Source organism: Cololabis saira, chromosome 2, assembly GCF_033807715.1.
Source record: "Cololabis saira isolate AMF1-May2022 chromosome 2, fColSai1.1, whole genome shotgun sequence".
Classification (NCBI taxonomy): Eukaryota; Metazoa; Chordata; class Actinopteri; order Beloniformes; family Belonidae; genus Cololabis; species Cololabis saira.
In genome coordinates this window covers 49516440-49540878 of record NC_084588.1, presented here as the reverse complement: position 1 = coordinate 49540878, position 24439 = coordinate 49516440, and the positions used below count along the sequence as shown (strand labels likewise).

General features: G+C 36.0%; 1 protein-coding gene across 3 annotated transcripts in view; it reads right to left on the bottom strand.

Annotated features, from left to right (window-relative positions):
• The window catches only part of cep89 (centrosomal protein 89), a 106825-nt gene extending 83160 nt beyond the window's left edge, over nucleotides 1-23665 (bottom strand). For 2 of the 3 annotated variants that reach the window (XM_061746816.1, XM_061746832.1), the window contains exons 1-11: nucleotides 23461-23665; nucleotides 21257-21363; nucleotides 19833-19973; nucleotides 18919-19108; nucleotides 13916-13967; nucleotides 12390-12485; nucleotides 10154-10378; nucleotides 8892-9034; nucleotides 6055-6105; nucleotides 3514-3597; nucleotides 1706-1809 (exon numbers count right to left, since the gene is read on the bottom strand). In XM_061746816.1, the coding sequence (XP_061602800.1) occupies nucleotides 1706-1809; nucleotides 3514-3597; nucleotides 6055-6105; nucleotides 8892-9034; nucleotides 10154-10378; nucleotides 12390-12485; nucleotides 13916-13967; nucleotides 18919-19108; nucleotides 19833-19973; nucleotides 21257-21363; nucleotides 23461-23505 (1238 nt within the window). In that variant the 5' untranslated portion in view covers nucleotides 23506-23665. The remainder of the gene's footprint in view (nucleotides 1-1705; nucleotides 1810-3513; nucleotides 3598-6054; nucleotides 6106-8891; nucleotides 9035-10153; nucleotides 10379-12389; nucleotides 12486-13915; nucleotides 13968-18918; nucleotides 19109-19832; nucleotides 19974-21256; nucleotides 21364-23460) is intronic. The other variant, XM_061746824.1, reaches the window with a different exon arrangement.
• Nucleotides 23666-24439: the final 774 nt, after the last annotated feature.

The following is a 24439-nucleotide window of genomic DNA, read 5'->3' as shown; positions in this document are numbered from 1 at the left end:
TACTTTTTAACAACTTGTACTTTTTATTATTTTACCTTTTTTCTTATCATTGTATTTCATTTTACTTGTTATTTACTGTTTAATTGTGTCTTGTTGCTTTTAATGTTGATGTAAAGCACTTTGAATTACCTTGTGTTAAATTGTTCTATACAAACAAACTTGCCTTGCCTGTCCGAGCTGCAGATGAGGTGAATGTGCTACAACCATTTTACAATTAAACATCCATTCAAGTATTGTCTAAAATCAGTTTGGTGTGAGCTTGTAGGAGCTCTGAATGGGGGGTAATGTATGCACACGCATTAACAACATGCTTCAAGGGTACAGTGTAATTTGTGTCCACATTTACGTTTCCATAATAGCCTTAACAGAACTTAAATGAGGCGGTCCCTGTGGAAGAAAGAGATTCTGTGGAGTCACACTAGACTAGTCTGTGGTGTCTATGAGCAGAGGTGTAAATTCATACAAGAAAAGGGCCGTGACTGAACCATGGACCAATTATTCTGCTGATACTGATCCTGGTGATGCTTTTTCTTTTCACAGCCTCGAGAAATCCTGTCAGGATCATGCCGTCACTGGAAAGCATGTTTACAATCTAGAAGATTTCATGGTAATATATATATAAAACATTTATTCAAAATTACAATTAAAAAAACATAAATTAAATGTAATAAAAAAACTAAATTATTTGTCTGAGAAAAATAAACTAGCAAATGAAAAAAAAAAAACATATATATATATATATATATATATATATATATATATATATATATATATATATATTAATTTGCTAGTTTATTTTTCTCAGACAAATAATTTCGTTTTTTTATTACATTTAATTTATGTTTTTTTTATTGTAATTTTGAATAAATGTTTTAATTTTTAATTATATATATATATATATATATATATATATATATATATATATATATATATATATATATATATATATATATATATATATATATATATATTTTTTTTTATAATAATAATAATAATATTATTATTATTATTATTATCATTATTATTATTAATTATAATTTATACATACAGGTAAAATCTCATTTACATGAGAGACCTGGTTCAGGTAGCAGCAGCAGCAGCAGCAGGAAAATACAAACTTACAGACTAACTGAACGTACAAGAGACAAAAACAAAACAGAAACATAAGATAATTAATAAGATAAGATAATATAAGATAAATTAAGATAAGATAATGAATAATAATAAAGTAAAAAAGGAACTAGTTAGATACAGTACATGTGCAGACCCCACTGACTTTCCTACAAGTAATTTAAAGTCCCCTAGCAATATATATAACTGGACAGCTTCATATACATATACAACCTGTCCCGTCGTCCTGTATATAGACCTGTATTTAACCTGTTTATGCAGATATCCCATAACACTTTCAACAGCACAGGTATTCATTTGAAGTTGTCATCATCTCCTCCTCTTTGTTCCTGAAATCAAAAGTAAACGGAGCGACTGGGCTGTTTGCCTTCACTCGAGGTGACGCTGCTGCCACACTTGCTGCTCAGTATTCAGGGATGTACTATTGGTAAAAGCAGCTATAATGTGGTCTAAATGCAAATTAGGGGGGCGGTAAATCAGAGGAAGATAAAAGAAGCATTTCATTTCCACCACTTCATGAGAAACGGCTGAGCAGGTAGTGACCGAGCTGAGTCAGCAGCTTTGATTCTCTCACCTGTCCTTCTGGCCGACCGCTCCCGTGTTGGTGATTTCATCATGGAGTCGCTCGTTCTCTTTGACCACTTCCTCTACGTGAGAACGCAACTTCTTCACCTCCTCCTGTAAGCACACAATCAGACGTAAGGAGCTGGGTAGGGCTGGGCGATATGGACCAAAAGTCATATCTCGATATTTTCTAGCTGAATGGCGATACTGGATATATATCGATATTTTTTATGTGCCATAATTGGGGTTTCCCCCAAAGCATTATAGCATAGCATCTCTGTTAGCTTCATTGTTTTCTGAGGCAAACCCTTAAAAAACCAGTCAGTTTTAATACAAAGCCTCGTGCCAAATGTCACACAGGTTCCTTTATTAACAGAGGTCTGCACAATATCAAAATGTATAAAACAAATGAAATAAAAATAAACTGCCTGCATATATAGAATAAAAATGCTTCTTGAATAAAATAAAACAAATATCCCTTTCCTGCATATCAATTAAATTAAAATACACTGTGCAATTAATACAATGTAGACAGTAACAGGCAGACTTTTCCACTGAGGTTGACAGTTGTGCAAATAACAAAACATTTGTGCAAATCTAAAATAAAACATTCAAGTCAATTTGTCACAAAATAAGCTATATCAAAATCATAAAAAAAAAAAAAATGTTATCAATATAAACGATATTGTCTCGTACCATATCGCGTTTGAAAATATATTGATATTTATTAAAATCTCGATATATCGTCCAGCTCTGACCCTGGGGACAAATATGTAAGAAACCTTAAACTGGAGACTGGAAAAAGCAACAGAGGGACACCGTTCTTGACTGTGACTAGACGTGACTTGGTCTGGGTAGTGTTTCACCACAACTACATAAAAGATGTCAAGAAGGGCATGTTCCCCCACTGTAAAGGGATGTTTTTCAGGCCACAAGAGAAGTCGAGGCTTTGACTTGTCCGTGGTTGTTCTACCTAGGGTTGCCAACCGTCCCTTGAAAAACGGATTCGTCCCGTATTTATAAACTAAAGTAGCGTCCCGTATTGAGCTGAAAAGGGACGTACTTTGTCCCGAATTACTGTGAGAGTCAGAAAATAGTCAGGAAATGCCAATGGAAAATGGCATTGAGCTGTTTAGTTCATAAGTTATTGTTTTCTGTTTTACTACAACTGTAGCTACAGTCATGGCCTTTGAGGCACAAATGTGTTTAAGTTTTCTACAGACTTTCTGTTTGCACTTTTGTTATTGCACTAAAAACGTGCACCATTACAGAATGGATGTTCTGCTTTCTTTCTATTGTTTTCTATTAATTTATACAATTTTAAGTTAAGCAGGACAGGTTTCTGTTTAAGAAAGATACTTATTTTATTCAGTTAATTTTGTTATTTTGTATTAAAGTGAATTGTTGGATAATAATTTGTTTTCCATGTGTTCATGGCATTCAAAAATATGCATCTAATTCAATTCAGGTTTGAGTAAAATAGTTAAAAAATCGTTTCACTCACAAAAAAAGGGGTTAAAAAAATTCACGCCAGGAAAGGTGAAGGCAACCGGGTTGGCCGGCCCTGACGATGAGGTGTCCCTTATTTATTTTTCAGGGAGTTGGCGACCCTGGTTCTACCTCGTGTCTAAGTGCTTCTTCTCAGTCCTGAGAATGTTCGGTCTACATTGGTTGAAGTAGCACAATCAAGATGAAGCAAAGCAGACCAGCCTGATTTTCTTTTTAAAAGCTTGAATCTTTTAAATCATTTCTAAGTGTATACTTTGAAGAAGTGAAACATCTCATGAAAGCTGCTATAAACTGTAACAAGTGCTTCACCTCAGTGGTTTTCAGGAGTGCATCTTTCTCACTCATCCGGTCTTCATAAGCCAGCAGTAAAGGGCATAAATACTTCATGTCAAGCTTAAAAAAAGGACAAAAGACAAGTTATACAGGTAGAAAAAAACATTCACAAACGTTTTGAAATATATTCATAGGAATTTAGTCACAACAAGAATACACTGATGGAACAGAGAAGCCCTATTCTACAAGACATTTAATAGTCTACGTACAAAGAAGTGTTCAAATCTGAGGATCATTTGGCAGAAAGATCTGATGTGATCTGAGTGAGGAGGATTGGTTAAATATCTTACTAAATACAGTGAAACACATGAGAGAGGCGAAGGGGACATTTATTCAGTACAAGATCATTCATAGATTTTATTTCACTCGTTCAAAACTTCATAGGACGGACTTAATAGGAAATACAGTAATTTATGTTGGATGTGTCAGAGTGAAATAAGGACATTCTTACATGTAATTTGGGGATGTAAACTAGTGAAGGTACTGGAACAGGTGAGTAAATGGCTCGGTGTGGCCATACCTGTATCACCAAGACTGTGTTTGTTAGGGGATCAAATAGAAATGCCAAATATATCTAAATATAAATATAAAAGTTGGGATGGTCACAGGCCCCAGACGTTAAACTATGGATAGAAATGATGTCAGCAGTTGCATCATATGAATGCTTGTTGGCTAGAATTAATGATGATGAAGAACATTTTTCGAGGCCTGGGAACATATTTTTTTGTAGGTAGGACACATGGAGACATTTCTAGACATAGGGCCCGATTTACTAAAGGTTTGCGTGTGTAAAAACGTGTGCAAACTTGACAGCACCCACAAACCAAAGTGCCAGCTGATCTACTAACAACGTGCAAAGAGGACTGCGCCTCTCAAATGCACAAAATAGCACACGCTATGCATTTAGTACTTTTGCCCTGATGAATAATCAATATGGGGCGTACCCACCAGAAATCGCTAAATACTGGGAGCGGAAAATGCAAATTGGTCCATTTACCACGCGCAATGAGATTTACCAAGCCTGAAAGTTTTTGCGGGGATTGTGATTGCGTCTGTATTTAATACATTCGAAAGGAAGGTGCTAATCTCCACATGCAAAAGGAGAAATATTTTATTTGAATGTTAAATCGAGTATTATTCAGCAAAAGGTTGCCACAGGAGGCACATTCATTTTTTTATTTGTGATAATAAATAAATCACGTGTTTTCATGGAGAAAAAAAGTGTTTCTTATTGTGCGCCTATACTTGTTCTGCAGTCTTCATACCCCGGTGTCGTGCCGTATTCAGCACCCGGCCGTGAAAAGAACCCCCTCGTCTGACAAAAATTATATTCTCATTCCGTGTTCTGTTCATGTTCTGTTGTCCATGTTCTGTTTAGCATCCAGTTTTGTGTTAATGATTCATGTTTAAATGCGCTCATGGATTCGGGTAAAAAAAAAAAAATCGGGTAAATGGTTATTGATGTCATTAATTAATAGCCTGCTTACTGTGTTGTCTTCCATAATATTTGTCAATATATATAATATAAACTCCTAAGTATGTGTTTGTGTGAGTGTGTATATATAAATATATTGAAGTGTCAGTGTGTTGTTTTTTTTCTTGGTCTACTTATCATTGAATATACGAGGGGGTGCTTTTCACGGCAGGGGTGCTGAATACGGCACAACAATTTGCCTCTTCCACTAATATCTCTAACTCCAACTCGTCAAATTTCTTTTTGCGCTTGCGACTATATCCTGCTTTCCATCCACTCTCCATGGCGCAAAGTTTGCGCCGCAAACCGTAAGACGCGCAACACCTTATTTAAATACTGAGGTTTGCACCCGTTATCAATTGCGCACGCAATCTTAGTTGATCACCCGCAAAACACACAACAACAGCACGCACAAACTTTTTCAGTGCACACGCAATTTAGTACTCTTTATTTAGGATCTTAGTAAATCGGGCCCATAGTGTTGAATGTTTATTTTGTTTTTTGTTTTTTTTAATAAATAAAAAAATGTCGATCTGCAGAAGGCCTTTGTATATAGGATTGTATGCTGGATATACTGCCTGTTGATGCCAGTGCTAATGTTTGTTTTCCAGTTTGACTGTATGTTTATGGATGTATTAATAAGTAAAAAAAATGTTAATAGCAGAAATATATCCATGTTACACTGGAATCACTGTTCTTTCAACTAGTCACATTGTGTTGATGACATCAGGTGCAGATAGGCTTCATGTCTAATCTGCAGGTTTCCAGTCAAACGCTGACCTTCAAATCAATCAGCAGCCAGAACGAGCATCTGGGATTTGACAGGTTAAATCCATTTCATTTGACCGAAGGAAAAGGAAAAGACCTGTCATTTTCGTCTGCTTACTAATCAATCTCAGATAAACACTCAGACCAATTTTGAGAAACGAGGCGGCCACCAGAATTATTGATTTGTTATATTGGACCAAAAACCTGCAGGAGTTCTAACACAAAGCAAAAGGTGCGTGAGATAATTCCTGTTTCTCCTGGAGGTAAATACTGACCAGCCACGGAGGAGGAGAACCTGACTTGGGCAATCCACCCACTGTGGAGCTCTGAATGAGACAATAAAAAACAGGGAAAAAGAAAGAAAACAGAACATAAAGTTAGCCATCTTTCCATCCTTAGACTTGTGCATAAAATGTTATCTTTTACATGCAAGAGCTTCAAATACAGTTAAATATGCATGAAATAATCAGTTTATTTGGGTCACCGAGGAATAAGATATGTTCATTATACGATACAAAAACAACCTTGTACAGGAAAAACAAGTTACAAAGCATACATGCTGACAAACATGTATGTTTTTATGCGTTCTTTATCTCGTTATCCTCAAACGCTTTCCTTCTCTTTTGCAGCAGCGCCTCAGCCGTCACTAATGAGAGCCAGCAGAAACATGCTGTTATCGAGGAAATAAACTGCAAGTGATGAGAATAAGAAATCTCCCGAGGTGTCGGCGCGGCGTTAGGTCGCCGTGATTAAAACCGCAGCTCAGTGCTCTTGCGTAGATGGACTGGAAAGGGCAGCCCGAGACAGCAAAGGGAGCTCATTTACTTTAACAAATCAAATGTGAGCAGGAACAAAAGAGAAAACCTTCCTCTGCTCTGCTGGGCTCTGGATTAAAGGCAGATAATGGATATCTATCTCAAAGGTTGGGCACAAAAGTGCAGGAGAAAATAGAAAAAGACATGATGCACTGACAAAAGACTGCACACAGAAGCAGGTAAAACTGCGGCGGAGTGACGCAGTGATTACCAGAACCTAATGAAGTGAGACAGACTAATACATATATGAGAGGTGCAGACTCCTGAGGAGAAGAACCGCTCTGACGTCGGCTGGATTTACAAGCTGCTGGGTTTCATCTACAACAGACATCCCACATATTTGTACAGAGAAAGCAGTGATTCAGAAAAATCCTCATGAAGAATGATGACAGCAGATACATAAGGTCTACATGAGTGGAAAAGGATTTATATATATATATATATATATATATATATATATATATATATATATATATATATATTAACGTTACACTAATCTCACGATACGGTACAATACACGATATTGAGGTCACGATAACGATACGATACGATATTATAGCAGTATTTTTTTAACAACCTTGAATGAGGAACATATGACTGGAAAAAATTGTCTTTTATTTGAAAGACACAATATACAAAACAATGCTGTACGTTTGCCCTATTGTTATAGTTTGTAATGTTTTATAACTGTTTAAGTTTTAAAGAGAAAACCAGGCCAACCATTTTCCACAAACTGAACTAAAAGTAAATGTCGGGTTTACATTATGCATCTTCAGTTTCATACAAGTAACTGAATAGTTTCTCTCATGTATGATTTGACTTTTTTCTTTTCCAGAAATTGTACAACTAAAATTAAATAAATAAAAGTAAATAAATACATACAATTTTACATCATAAAACAGATTGATTCATGCTCACCTTATAAGTGTAAGAGGAGATTTATTTTTGTTAAGAAGGTTATTTTGGTAATTCAGGGTTCATTATTTTATAAATATATTCTTTATATTCTGATGTAAATCAGGGACTATAATGACACTAGTCAGTTTATCTGTAGTGATTATTCTGTTTTAGATTGGGCGGAGTGATACGCCACAGTACGGCACTAGGTGCTGTGTTGATGTTCTAAAATCCTACGCTGTTGAGGGACATTAAAGTACACTGGAACTCAGCAGAAGTTGTCCCCGTGTTTATCCTACTCACGACCCCAAAAAGGTTTAATTTAATAAGGTAAGGCTTAACTCTACACCAGCCTTACATTAGTAAAAGTTCAGAGCTCAAAACCCTGCAAGAGTCCCGTGATCGGGACCAAAACGGTCCTAGTTTCTTCTGAGCGGATGAAGATTTTGATCCGCGAGTCGAGGCACGGTGGGCAGAGCCGCCGCAAGGGGTGTGCGAACCGTGCGACCGCACGGGGCCTCGCGCCCCAAGGGGCCTCGCGCTATGGGCCGTTTTTTTTTTTTTTTTTTTTTCAAAAAAAATTTTTTTTCAAAATTTTTTTTTTCGTTTTTTCCCTTATAGATATCAACAGTCACGTTCCATTACAGACCTAAATGTGTACTAGTCTGTGCATATCAATAAATATATGTGCAATGATGCGTGTGTCTGTTGTTCAATACAACTGCGTCTGACCAAGCGCGTTGACACAAGCTGCTCTGATCCAGACGGTGGAGTTGGAACAAACTGTCACACAATGTCGAGAGAACGAGACAGAATCAGGAAATTTCCATCAGGGGATGAAAAAAGAAAAAAAACAAAAGAAAATGGAAGAGTTTAATGCCTCTCTGAAAGGCTCGTTTGATAAATTTGTTACAAAAATCACCGATCCAACCGGGTCTCAAGCAGCCGTGGGGCCCCGCGTCAAGGCAAGTCAAATGATGATGAGGCAGGGGAAGGTATCCAGTATTTTGCTAATTGGAGAGTTAAAATTGCGCATATAGACACCCAATCCGACCCGAAAAACCCCAAAAATTTTGCGCGCGTGAGCGTAGCGCGCGCGCGAGGGGGCCCCCTCAGCCATTTCGCACAGGGCCTCGCAAATCTCCCAGTCGGCTCTGACGGTGGGATGTGCGTTACTAGTCAACACAATAGATTAATCGTGGCAGGATATATTGTTACACCCCTAATATATATATATATATATATATATATATATATATATATATATATACTATACAGTCCAAAAGTTTGGATGCACCTTCTCATTCAAACAAATGTGGGAGTGTGTCCAAACTTTTGGTCTGCACTGTACTTTTTTTGTGTGATCTTCCAGCAGCAGGTCAGTTTGGTGGTCAGTTTACCTCCTGCTGGGACAACGGTCTGAACCGGGCCTGGTAGCGGCTCAGCTCCACATTCAGACGGTGGACCGTCAGCTTCAGAGCATCGTTCTCGTCCACCAGCTCCTGAGCGTGACGTCTCAAACTCTGCAGCTCCGCCTGGCTGCCTGCAGTCACAGCAACACAGATAAGAAGAGGGTTTCACACATGTAAATGAACGCTGCTATTCTTAATAACTTCCAAAATCATTCATGAAAATGATCATTAATGTTTTCTAATATTGCAGCAGTGTTTTGCTTTACTGATTTAGTGAGAGGGAAATAAATGTTAATGCATTACAGTCGAGAGGAACCGAGTCAGAGCTCCATCCTAGAGCTGGGGATCGATTCAAATGTCAAGAATCGATTCGATTCCGATTCTTAAGATTCAGAATCGATTATCAAGATTTGATTCGATCCGATTCGATTCCGATATTGATTTGGGTTAGTGTTATTAAAACATGTTGCATGAATTATATGACTGTAGTTATGCAACATATTAATACTAGTATTATATTGAGATTCAACAGCAAGTATTGGCAGCTAATGATGCTGTAAGGACCAATCAGCTCCCAGAATGCTGATAGAACTGCTTTCAGAAACATCGTGGGGCAGAATTATCAAACAGATCCAGGGAAGCAAACAGAGACGTATTAAATCGGTTTTATTTTTTCCCACATTCCATTTTTATTTGTTCCATTTTTGGTCTATTTTGGTTTTTAATTTTTGAGCATTTGGTTTTTAGCATTTTTTGCAAATGTAACTCCAAGACAGTATATAAAGTAATGAAATATAGACAATTTATGCAATTATAAACTAACACTTTAATGTTTTCATACCTTTAAACATATTTAAAGGCAAAAACATGGCACCAGTTATTCTCGTGTCCAACAAAACATTCCTTTTTTGGGCATAAACAAAAAATAACCAAAAGTTGTAATGTAATGATGAAAAAAAAAAAACATAAATAAATAAAATTTAAAAAAAATTAAAAAAATCGATCTTTAGACATATGAATCGATTTTTAGGAATTAATATGAGAATCGATTTAGAATTGGGAAATCGATTTTTTCAACACAGGCCTACTCCATCATTTGCAGCAGCAACTCCAGCTGCCTCTTTTCTCTCTTGTGAGCTCAGTAATCGGCCGTTTCTGCTTCATTTCCCTTGTTGTCCCATTTACCTTCGCTCCTCTTCACCCGACAGCTCTTTAACCTCCCCACCCCCCCCAGGAGTTTCTCCAGCTACCTGCAGAAGACCGGGGGTTTGAGGAAGCCTGGCTGTGACTGATCTCCTGCTCCAGGCGCTGCAATCTCTCCTCCAGATGCTTCTGTTCCTCCATCATCCTTGTTTTCTTCTCCCTCCGCACCTCGCTGTAGAGCTTGCCGCGCTCCGCAGACATGCGGGTGACGGGCCGGGGGCTTCTGCCGCGGTCGTTGCTGGGAATTGGCGGCATACCTGCAACAACAGCGTCTGTAACGAGGCAGAAAATTAGAAATGTGCTGAATTTAATGATAAAAATGAATCCAACTGATGCATTTACCCTGAAGAGACTAAAAATGATAATTACACAAGAATACTTTAGAAAAGTAGAGCAAACAATTAGGACTCAAGCACTAAACGTTTACTCAAGGCGTCGCCTGAACAAACTTGAACATGACAACTGCAGGAACAGAAATGAAAAGGGAACCAGACAGGAAAGGGGAACGTATCCCCTGTTTAAAAACAGCTAATTATGTGGCAGGTTTAGTGCTGTAACGGACTTTAAATGAAATAAACAAGCTGTGAAAATACCCTGGGAACTGAACACAAGCTTGCTGCTAAAGTAAATCCTGCTGAATATTCTTAATCTATAGTATATATTGTCTATTCAAGCCACAGCAGAATGGGAGGAAACCCTGAGCAGGGAAAAACTGGACGCAGCAGCCAACCAGAAAACACCAGGACAGATCATTAATAAGACATATGCATGTAGGTAATGATTGTATTAAACGTGTGTTTTCCTTGACCTGAAAATGAAAATTTCTTCGAGGATCTATTGATAGATTATAGAGGGATTGCACATGACGTCACAGATGCGACTTCACAGCGGGTTTCACCCACTGAGTGTCAGAAAGACTGAGTGGCAGAAAGACTGAGTGGCAGCGTAAACTTTCAGTTTGAGCAATTAAAACATCTAAAATGGGAAAGAGCTGTTGTGCCATCGACTGTACTCATAGATTTAGCAAGAAATCGGAGTTATCGTTTTACAGACTGCCGAAAAATAAGCTTAAGGACAAATGAATCGCTGCAATTCACAGAAACAACTGGATTCCAGGCACAGAAACGTGGATTTGCGGTTCCCATTTTGTATCAGGTAATGTTGGATTTTTGGGTAGCTAACGTTAAAAGGTCAAATCATGAAGTTCGGTGTCCTCATCACTTTAATTTCTACAACAAATCCTGCCTTGAAGTCGGACCAAGCGTCAAGACTTTTGTATCTTCAAGCTTTGCTTCCTGTATTTCCCCGGCGTAGAAATTAAGTACATATAAATATCAGGAAACTGGATTTGTGGCCAAATATTAATGTCCATGGACCACTGGTTCTTGGTAACTGTACCAAATATTAATGTCCATGGACCACTGGTTCTTGGGGTAACTGTACGGGTCTCTGTCAAGTCCAACTGACGCTAATTTATGGCCATAATCGGCTTTTATCCCGTCTTTTCCACTAGTTGCAGCTGTTTTTGCTGATGTTTTGCCACTCAGTGAGAGTAAGGGCGCTGGTCCAGTGGGGAAGTGACATCAATGCATTCCCTCTATAGGACAAAGAAGGGAGCAACGAGCAGTGGCATCATTCTTTCATGCTTAATACACAAAGGAGCTGTGTAGCACCCTATAATGTAATAATTGCCTGAAAATGTAATAACGCCTGAAAATGTAATAAAATTTTCACTTAACTCAATCGAAAATGTAATAAAACCCAATAATGTAATAACTTCACCAATAATGTAATGAAATATCCTGACTGATATTGTAATAACATTTTTACCGATAATTTAATACCTTATTATATTATTGGGAATTTATTACATCTTCAGGTGGGTCTTTTTTTTCCCCCAAAACTGATAATGTAAAATTTGACAAATAATGTAATAGTAGTTTTGTGTTTTAACTATCTAAGAATGTTATATAAGCTGGATTTGAAACACCAGAATGACTATTGGGTTAAATTGCAGACTTTGAGTACCATGTAATAAATTCCCAAAAATGTAATAAGGTATTACATTATTGGTAAAAATGTTATTACAATATCCGTCAGGATATTTTATTACATTATTGGTGAAGTTTTTACATTATTGGGTTTTATTACATTTTCGATTGAGTTAAGTGCAAATGTTATTACATTTTCAGGAAATTATTACATTATAGGGTGCTATAAGCTGCAGAAATGTACAGATAATTTCTTAAGTATTGAAACTAGACTTCAGCACCACAAACCTACATGGCACATCATCCTTCCAGTCGTCAGGGCTCTTTCCAGCAGACGCTCTCTCCTCCGGGGCTTCGGGAGACGGGACACTGGATCCCTCAGTGAGATCTGGACGTTGTAATGAAATATGAACGTTTACAGAAGAACATCTCGCTTCGTCATACGAATCCATTTCTCAGCTTAACGCTGCCGCATGTGAAAATCAATGTTCCCGCGTAGCTTAAATGGGCCTTTTCCCCAAACAGCGAGCCTCTGCGTCAGTGTGATTCAGCCGGGATAATTTTAGGGACTCGTAAAGCATTTTCCTTTGACATGGTGCAGAGCCCGAGGGCCGCTCAGGTAATGGCGTCTGTAATGGGGCTTTCCATTTAGTCTGCTGACAAAAGGTTACCGAAGGACTGAACTACTTTCTGTCCTCAAAGAAAAGTAGTTTCCTCTTTTATAATGAAGGAAATTCAAAAACCTGTTTCTTTATGCATCATTAATGATCTTAATGAGTAAAATAAGTCAGGTTTAAATCTAAAGATGATTATTTCTGGCAGGAGAATAGATTTATTTCCTGTTCACCTGTTCAAAATGTTCAGATGTTTTAGTTTAGTTTAGTTTATTTAGCACATAACATAAAAAAATAACATTACACAAATAAGTGCAGTTAAAAGAAACTGTGCAGGGAGGAGCGAGCAAGCCAGTAGGCTTATGAGGAGCCCCCACCTAATAACATTTAACAATATAGTTATGAGGATACAATGAGGATACAAAATCATAAAAATCAAAATAAATAATATATCATAAAAATTGCATGCAGAACATGAATGAAAATAAAATAAAAAAAATAATAAAAGAAAATAAAAAAATTTCTGTAGACATGATCATGAAAATATGATTATTATGCTGAACAAATGGCAACACAGAATATGAAGTGCAAAAGAACATTAACAGTGGGAAAAGCAAGAGCTTTCTTGACTACATTGTTGAATTAAATGCTCTCTTGAGCGAATTTTGAAAATGGAGAGGGACCTACAATTGTTTGCAATCTGGTACCAACTATTCCAGACTTTGACACCTCTAAATCTAAACAAAAATTGGCTTCTAGATTCCAGACATTTAGGCGGATGTAGGGCGAGGGCCTGCCGAGTTGAGTAGGAATGAAATTGAGAGTTTGTGGCAAAGTATGACCTAAAGTGCTCAGGAACATTTCCTTCTCAGGAAAATATCTTGTAAAGAAAAATGCATATTTGGTAACTGTTGATGTCATAAATAGTAAGGATCTGTAGATTTTTAAATAAAGGAGCAGCAGTAACATCCCACACAGATCGAGATGCAAGTCTTACAAAACGGTTCTGGAGAATTAAGATTTTATGGAGAGTAGTTGTAAATGTAGTTTAATGTATTTAAGGTGTTTATAGTCCAGCTGCTGGTTGGTAGTTTATGCTGTACATCACAGCAGAAGTAAAAAAAAAACTGTTTATTATTTTGAAGAGTTTCTGTTTCTTTATTCTTTTGATAAACAGAAAAAGCCGACGGTGATGCAACAGTACCTGGAGACGGGACGCGTCTGGCAGACATCTGAGCTGGCGGAGGAGAACCGGACTGGAATACAGACAGGAAACACATTTATGTGTCAGACAGATGAACAAAACCCTGCTGCCTTCATCTCTCCTGTGTGAAACTAGTGGCCGCCGTCTTTATGACCACTGCCAGCACTGGGTTATCTTCTCAGCACTCTTAATAAACTGTGAATTAACTTTAAAGTAAATGTAAATGAGGCTCACAAACTGAAAGCGTTGACGGGATTTGTGCTGAAGCGATAGAGCCGGAAAGAAGCAAAGAAACATCAAAGGGAAATGGGAGAGTATTCTGCTTTAAACTGCACCCTGTGATAGATGAATATACATATATATAGTATTTTTATCCTTGAGATAATAATCAGCGAAGTCTAGGCTCCAGCCAGCGCGGCTTCAGCCGACCCAGAAGGAGTCGGCCTATCAGGGCTGGGCCTTCAAAGACTCCCCCTCCGGGTTTCCAGCAACAGTCTCACTGCTTCTTTCCCTGAATCCTCTGGACTTGGTGGTGAAGCCAGTTACCAGCCAACATCATCTCCAGACAGTATGACCTGCCAGGCCGTGACCGGGGGACAACTCCATGGAGTTCCAACAGAAGAAGCTGTGGCTCCTGCAAAGGCCTGTGTTGAAAAAATAGATTTTCCAATTCTAAATCGATATTCATATTAATTTCTAAAAATCGATTCGTATGTCTAAAGATCGATTTTTTCTCATCATTCCATTACAACTTTTGGTATTTTTTTGTTTATGCCCAAAAAATGTATGTTTTGTTGGACACAAGAATAACTGGTGCCATGTTTTTGCCTTTAAATATGTTTAAAGGTGTGAAAACATTAAAGTTTTCAGTTATAATTGCATAAATTGTCTATATTTCATTACTTCTTATACTGCTTTGGGGTTACATTTGCATAAAATGCTAAAAACCAAATTCTCAAAAATTAAAAACCCGAAAAAGACAGAGAATGGAAAAAAATAAAAACGGAATGTGGGAAAAAATAAAACTGATTTTCTCCGTCTCTGTTTCCTCCCTGGATCTGTTTGGTAATTCTGACCCACGATGTTTCTGTTTCAGTTCTATCAGCATTCTGGGAGCTGATTGGTCCTTACACCATCATTAGCTGCAATACTTGCTGTTGAATGTCAATATAATACTAGTATTAATATGTTGCATAACTACAGTCATATAAGTCATGTTAATAACACTAACCCAAATCAATATCGGAATCGAATCCAATCAAATCAAATCATGATAATCGATTCTGATTCTTAAGAATCGGAATCGAATCGTTTCTTGACATTTGAATCGACCCCCAGTCCTGCTCCTGCAGCCATCGTGGATCTTTCCCATTATCTGGCCCTGCAGACGTCCCACTGCCCACAACTCCAGCTGCTTCGCTCCAAGCTTTTCTTTCGTTTGTCTGACAGGTGCAACACATCTCTCCCTGTCTCTCTGCAGCGTTCACCGTTTCCTCAAGCTCCCCATATACAGGGGATATTTTTTGAAAGAGAGGGAGCTGCAAACTCATGGGTCAGTTTAATTTTAAAGTTCTCAACAGACGAACAAAAACTGAAGAGTATCTGTATGTCGACCTACGGATGAAACTGTGGAACAGACTGAACATGGAGCTAAAACAAAGTCAAAACATATCACCATTTAAAAAAAGATACAAAGAAACATTCTATTCAAAATACAGATGCGAATAAACATGTAGATATGTACATTTATTAATATATGTAGATATATAGACGTATATTATTATGGATATAGTTATGTTATATGTAGGTATGTATATGGATATATTGAGTTGTATTATACGTACAGTATTTGTGTATCTATATCTCTATTAATATTGATAGTTATATGATATGTCGATATATAGATTTATAGTAATTCTTATGTATATAATTGGAGGTAAATATATGAACCAGTGTATATATAGCATTTCTACTCTTATATAGTTATTTATATATCTATGGTTCTCTATTATATTGTAGTATTATAGTAAAGTATTGATAATGTAATACTATACATTATAATTACTTCTATTATTACATACATACATAGTAGCAACTAAATGATGGGCGTTTCTTTTGTTTTCTTTTGTTTGCTTTTTTTTATTTTGACTATATTTATATATACATATAATTGAGTATTATATCAATGTATTGTACAGTTATTAAAGTAGGAATGTGTGTTTTATAAGTAAGCTTATTGAAGCTCGTCTTGTTATATGTAAAAATGTATGTCAGATTCAGGGTTAGGACTGGATAAGTGTTTACTTCAATCCTACTCCGTTTGGAGCATGTTGGTGGATCCATGAGGTCTGTACATATAGATATATATATATTTGTATTCTGTGATTTTACTTTTTTGTACTCTTTTTTAACATGCATGTTCGAAATAAAATCTTCAAATCAAATCAAATGTGTCGGAGATAAGCCCATGCCTTGTCCACATCTCTGTCCTGACTCTCCAGATCTGTGCACTGTCCTCCTCATCAGCCTCTCCATTCAGCCTGCAGGTCGTGAGCCGAAGCTCCTCAAAACACCAGTTTTAAAAAGCACCTTGACATGAATTAATGAATCTAATACAAACATGTCCCATATGCAGAGGTGTCAAGTAACGAAGTACAAATACTTTGTTACCTTACTTAAGTAGAAATTTTGGTTATCTATACTTCACTGGAATAATTATTTTTCAGACGACTTTTTACTTTTACTCCTTACATTTTCACGCAATTATCTGTACTTTTTACTCCTTACATTTTAAAAACAGCCTCGTTACTCTATTTCATTTCGGCCTTTAAAAACAAACTATCCAGTTAAATTGCTCCATCCAGATAGAGTGAATTTGGTTGTGGTTGTTTCAGATGTTCTTGTCCAGTTTTGTTCTTACATCCGTTCCCTCAGATTCCTGCAACTAAACTTGGATGTACATTCCAATAAAGGTTAGGATAAATGATAACATGCCTCTGAAGTTTGACTTTTTGCACCATTACAATACTTATAGGCAACTAGTCATCATATCTCCTGCTCTCTGAAACACATGTTAATGCTCAATAGTACACATATATGGTTCTTTAATATATTTGTATTATACTAAGATGCATTAATTTTCAATGGCTTTTGTCCTTAATGGCTTTTTTCCCCCTTATATTACTTTTACTTTTATACTTTATGTAGTTTTGAAACCAGTACTTTTATACTTTTACTTGAGTAAAAAACTTGAGTTGATACTTCAACTTCTACAGGAGTATTTTTAAACTCTAGTATCTATACTTCTACCTGAGTAATGAATGTGAATACTGAAGACACCTCTGCCCGTATGGTCATGTAAGAAAAACAAAGACCCAAAAGATGACAATCCCATGAAGGCACCTGTCTCTTGACTCTGCAGGAATAATATCAATACTGAACTCCTGAACCAAAGTTGTACCGCTGGAGTGTTTTCAGGAGCTGCTGTTGTGAATAAAGCAAAGTACAGCGAGATCCTGTGACAACCTTGAAAGATATTTGACAGACAATGAAATGCAGCTTACTGGAGTCATTCTCATTCAGCATCACAACATTATAGTGCAGGGAACAATTGTAACTGAATAATACCCAGCTTTGTGCAGCAGCACTCTCTTGGGATACAATGAGAAGAGTATTGAAAGAAAAGATGCCTCAAGAAGAGCAGTTCCAATACAAAACAGGGAACAAATGTCACTATGAAGGGGCCGAACAAGTACACGGGATCAATTCCCTGTGGTTAGGGAGTTACACGACTAAAAGGTCTGTAATCAAGAGCACATGCATTGCTCTAATAAGATTAAATTATAACACCTGAACTGGTGGAGCTTCAAAAACAAATCCTGGAAAACAAAGTCTGAAGAAAAGCTGGAAATTAATCAGGAGAAATCTGAAAGACTACGGTAATGATGAACAGAAGACTGTGATACGTGCAGTACTCGATTTGTAAAACAAAATCAGGGGGGAGGGTGGATTTTATCATATGGGGACAGATCATTTCTGTTGAATACAAATAATATCATATAACAAATAATAGCAGTGACCAAAACTCCTGCAGAAATACTGCAGGAATGACATAGCAGCAGTTAAATGCAGCCTTCTGTAAGCTTTAAATATCCACTGGGCTTACATCAAATACATCAAAACACAACAATAAAAAACACTTTTCTGAACTTATCAATATGACTCTGTCCTTCACAGGATAAGTAACACGGATCACTGCAAAAACTCAAAATCTTAACAAGAATATTTGTCTTATTTCTAGTTAAAATGTCTCATTTTAGTCAAGAAATATTACACTTAAAACAAGACTCATCACTGGAAAAAACAACAATTTTCACCTGTTTCAAGTAGATTTTCACTTAAAATAAGTAGAAAAATCAGCCAGTGGAACAAGATTTTTTTGCTTGTAATGAGAAGATAAATCTTGTCCAACTGGCAGATTTTCCTACTTATTTCAAGTGAAAATTTACTTGAAACAGGTGAAAATTGTCAAATAAGTTATTTTTCTGGTGTTATTTTTCTGGTGATGACTCTAAATGTTGAAATAGCAGTAAAACCACATTCATTGATGAAATGACATAAGGAATGGAAAGGAGGGATGGCAGTTTTACAGGGGGGATGATTTTGACCGTTTTTTATTTCAGGGGGGCATGCCCTCCCCCTCACCCCCCCTCATCTCCAGTACTGGATACTTGTGATGGGAAGAGCACCAGCCAGTAGATCGATTGCACCGATAATGATTAATATCACCACACTATCAAACCTGTCCTTCAAAACGACCACTGAGCTCTGGGACAAGTGTCAAACATGTGCGTCACTTATTTGCTCGGGAGATAAGAGGCATTTCTTTGCTGTGGGAAATTGTGCCACCATGTGGTTCTGGCTGGTACCGATAAAAGTAAACATGAAGAGGTACGTTTTTATCCCTAAAGATTGTCTTCAAAGCAGGAGAAAACCTTCCTCACCTTTGTTTTTAGTCCCAGGTCACGGACAGTTTTTGGCAACGTAAAATTTTCTCTCTCCAGAGTTTGGTAGACGTGTTCCTCCTCATCTTCTTCACTCTCCAGCTCCTCTTCCCGGTCTTCAAACTCGCCCTCCGACTGGTCGGGGGACGAGAGACGAGGCCGGGAGTCCAAATCCTCCGACCATCTGTCTCTAAGGATAGTGAAAATGTTGAAGAGTTATATTCACCTAAGAGCTGTGATGGAGACAATTATCCAGCGTGTGCAACAACTTAAGATTTATCCTCCTTAAATGTGTTTCTCCTAAACTGAAAAATGCTTTGAAAACTACTGAAAAGCCTCCAACATTAAACCTCAAGGTGTGTTAGCTACTGTGCTGGTGTTTCTACATTTACTAATTATTATTAAATGCTTAAAAATGAGTGAACATGTTGAGATACTCAGTTTCCTAACGGAAGAGTATTAGGGCCAGGCAGGAGAAAAATAAAAATAATATTTTAGAGGAGGAAGATTTTTTTTTCATTATGCACTTCGAGAAAAAAGTCAAAATTTTGAGAAAAAAGTCGAAATGTCGAGATTAATGTCGAAGTACAATTTCGAGAAAAAAGTCTAAATGTATTTCAACTTTATTCTCGAAATTTCGACTTTATAAACGAAATTTCGACTTTATTCTTGAAATTGTATTGTCTCAACATTTCAACTTTTTTCTCGAAGTGCACAATAAAAAAAAATCTTCCCCTCTCAAATATTTTTTCTCCTGCATGGCCCTAATACTCTTCTGTAGGGTTTCAAGCCAAGTAAGGACATGTTTTATAAAAAAGTAGCACTTTTAAACTCCTTGAATTTGGGGTACATGCGTGGTGACTAGGAAGCTTGTGATGGCGTTGCCGTGGGCAACGCGGTGTGGCTGCCTGTACCTGTAATGTGTGTTGAAGTTTGGCTCAGATATGAAGGACTCTGACCGATCGAACTCAGAGAAGGATCTGGGCCGTACGGGAGGGATGGCCCACGTCTGTCCAGTGAGGGACGACGATAAAATGGCAGCTGCTAAGGCCGACCTGTACATGGAGGCACTTTATGTTACAGAAATGCACATCAAATCCTGTCTTTATGGTGTTTATCACATCAAAATTAGAGGACAGTTTTTTTTAATATGCTTATTAATGTATTTTCACGTTTTTCTTTTAAGTTTACGGAAGCGTATTGCATTCATTTGAGAAAAAAAAATCTGCTCCGAATTCAGAAAAACAGAGCAGTTTTTTTTTCATTAAAACTTTTATTTCTTCATTCTTTTTATCCTTTATTTCATTCAAAAAAATAAAACAATTCAATACAAATACAAATGTTCTTAAATTGTGAATGAAAAGGGAGCAGAAAGAAGAAGAATCTTATCTGATCTGCCCCTTTTTCCAAGAAATAACTTCACAAATAACATATATAAAAAATAAAAATAAAAAAAAACAACAACTAAGTGAATAAAAAACTAAAATAAAATAAAATAAAATTACCGCCGTCAATGGGTATATCAATCAAACTTAACTAACATATTTCATTATATTTACTTAACATACAGGCTTTAATTGTTCTTTTGAATATAATGTTTGATTTGGATTCTTTGTTTTCTTTGTTCAGATTTTTCCATAAACTGATTCCTTTCACAGAAACACGACGTTCCATCAATTTTGTCCTGCATCTTGGTTTTTTAAAAATCTCTGTGCCTTTTAAGTTATACTTGCTTTCTTTTTTTTCAAATCTTTTCTAAATGTTTATTGGTAAAGTTTTTTTATGAGCTTTAAACATAATTTGCAGAATACTATAGTCTACTAGTTTCAACTATTTTAACTGAAAGAATAATGGATTTGTTGGATCTCTATATCGTTTTCTACTGATTATTCTTATGGCTTTTTTTTTGCAGAATGAAAATTGATTGAATATATGTTTTACAGGCATTTCCCCAAACTTCAACACAGTAAGTCAGATATGGAACAATCAGAGTGTTATATAAAATGTACAATGCTTTGTTGTCCAATGAATCCTTCTTGGAATTCTGAGATAATTAACTCGTTAATTACAAAAAAACAGAGCAGAGTTTTTTTTTTCTCAAGTGAATGCAATACACTTCCGTATAAGTTCAGTCCATAAAATATCAATTAAATTTTAGTAGTGATGATAATAAACAAGTATCATGTTACATCGCCATGACATCACACATATGGGGCTGATGTTAGTACGTTAAGTTAAAACCTGTAAGAGTCTTGTTTAAAAACGTGTAACAACAGGAAATGACCTGGGAGTAAAAACAGAAACTAACAGGAAAGGATGTAGGAGGTTACGGGAGTACCTGGGTCTCTCAGGTGAAGGGTTTGGGCTGCGGGGGGGAGGAGTGCGAGGTACGGCTGCTTTAGGGGCGATGGAGGCGGCCGGGATCAGACCGTGAGCTATGTGCTTCTACAGACACACAGAGGGGGTTCAGAGGGGGTTCAGAGGGGGTTGAGAGGGGGTTGAGAGGGGGTTGAGAGGGGGTTGAGAGGGGGTTGGGAGGGGGTTTAGAGGGGGTTGAGAGGGGGTTGAGAGGGGGTTGAGAGGGGGTTGAGAGGGGATTGAGATTAGAGTTTAGAGGGAGTTTACAGGAAACTTTCCTTCACACAGACATTAGACACGTGACACCTGACGATGGTTGGGAGGGTTTGAGCGTGACGTCACCACGAAAACACAACAGGTATGAAGGAGGTGATGAATCAAACCATGACAATGAATGACACACAGTTTAAAAACACTTGTTTTACCCCACAAATAATTACAACAAATATTGGAGCAACACCTTAATAAATGCATTAACTCGCAGAATACGCAGAATACATTTTCTGCCAACGTCATACATCTAGGCATGATACCGGACACATGATTCTGCGTATTTTAATATATTCATAGTAGGCTTAACATTTTTATATATACATATATATATACATATATATATATATATATATATATATATATATATATATATATATATATATATATATATATATATATATATATATATATATATATATATATATATATCTTTATCTTTATCTTTATCTTTATCTTTATATATAATTAATCTTTGAATATATGGAATGGAACAACAAGATTAATTGAAAGAAAGATTCATTTCCTGAACGGCATGCCATAACACACATATACATCTATGTATATCTTTATATATATAGATATATAGATATATCTAACAAATCATATTTACACATACACTAAAAGCCCTGAAAGAGGACTGCTTTGTACTACAGCAATTTTTACACAGAGCTTTACCACTCTAACATTTGTGAAGATATGTGTAAGGTTATATACAACTTTTGAATAAATGAAGAGTATGCATTATCATGGTTTCGGAAAATATTTGCATGTTAAACTCAGAGACAGTCAGAATTATCAACAAATTGTTCCTGATGCTAGAATCACATTTTGATTGATTAATTATTTTTTTCAGTCTTATGCTGTCGTATGAGGCATCTATCTATACATGACAGCATGCATATATATATGCATGCTGTCGTATGAGGCATCTATATATATATATATATATATATATATATATATATATATATATATATATATATATATATATATATATATATATATATATATATATATATATATATTTAGATATATATATATATATATATATATATATGTCTATGGTTTCCACCGCGTTTCAGAGTGACGAGGTCACCTGGTACCAGTTCAGTTCAAAAACCACAAAAGGAAGATTGCTCAGAATGAGAATGAAGCTAAATAAATGAAAATCAGAATTAGCTAACAATCAAAATGTCATTACCAATTTTCAATAAACAGCATTTACATCCATCCATCTATCCATTTCCCATATTTATCCTTTGCGGGGTCACAGGGTAAACAGCATTTCATAGACACTTTTTCCTTTACCCACAAATAAACAAGATCACTTCAACGCCACCAAACAACATGCTCCGGCACAGACATCAAGTTTAGGTTATTATACAGTGACCCCCCTCACTGTGACCCTAAATAGGAATAAGCAAGTGTGGATAATGAGTGGATAAACAAATGTCAATATATTCCTTCCTTGTAGCCAGTGAAATGATAAGCTTTCTATCACGGTGACTTTCAAATGGTTAAAACTAAGACAAATGATAAAAAAGAGAGAACTATATCAACTGGGAAACAGAAGGTTCAAGTAACCTGTTCTGTCATTAGTTGTGTGTGAATATTATAACAATATAATATAATATTATAACATGTTGAGAATTTAGGCATTTGGTTCATTTCACGTTTCATTTGGTGTTTTTATGTTTGTATAATTATCATGCATTTTTTAAGAATCCTGTGTTTGAGATAAATATAGTTTTCTTCAGTGATTTAGCCAGAGTTTATAAGTCTATGGTGTTACCTGTAGAGACTGTTACTACATAACGACTAAATATCATTACATTACAGTTCATACCAGATAAAGACAGAAATAATTTTGATTTAAATAGACATAGAAACATTTAACAGAGAGAAACTTACAAAGTCTTTGTCTCTGCCTCTTCTGAAGTTGAATTTTTTGAACATTTTGATAAAAGCTAGTCGATTTAACTTTAAGTTTCAGTTTTTTGGGCAGTAAAAATACCCAAATATCATTTTCACAACGGTGTTGTTGTTTGGTAGGCGAAGTTTACAAAGATAATGTTATTAAGGAAGCTAAAATCAAGGCAGCCGTCCTCGTATCCAGACGCTTCGCCGCAAGGAGCCACTTCCTTACAACACCGGCGCTGATTGGTTCCTTTGTTCCGAGTCGACCAATCAGAGGCCGTTTAAGTTCACATGGCAACGGCGTCTTCGCCACTGCCCGGTCTGTCCAGCAGGGGGCGGAATTACACCAAACAATTGTAAATAATAATAAATAATAATAATAATAATAATAATAATAATAATAATAATAATAATAATAATAATAATAATAATAATAATAATAATAATACGTTTTATTATTATTATTATTATTATTATTATTATTATTATTATTATTATTATTATTATTATTATTATTATTATTATTATTATTATTATTATATACACCTCAGTTCTATTAATAATGAAATAAGTTATATTATTATTATTGTTAATATAATAATAATAATAATAATAATAATAATAATAATAATAATAATAATAATAATAATAATAATTATTATTATTATTATTATTATTATTATTATTATTATTATTATTATTATTATTATTATTATTATTACTGTTTAATTAAATACTGACCTGCTGTACTCTACTGCCCTTGTGCTTTTTATTATTTTACCTCTTTTCTTGTCATTTTATTTCATTTTATTTGTTATTTACTGTTTAATTGTGTCTTACCGCTTTTAATGTTGATGTAAAGCACTTTGAATTATCTTGTGTTGAATTGTGCTATACAAATAAACTTGCCTTGCCTTATTTTTGGCACAGATCTAAATATAAACTGGTTAAACCCCAAACTTGCACTACAATA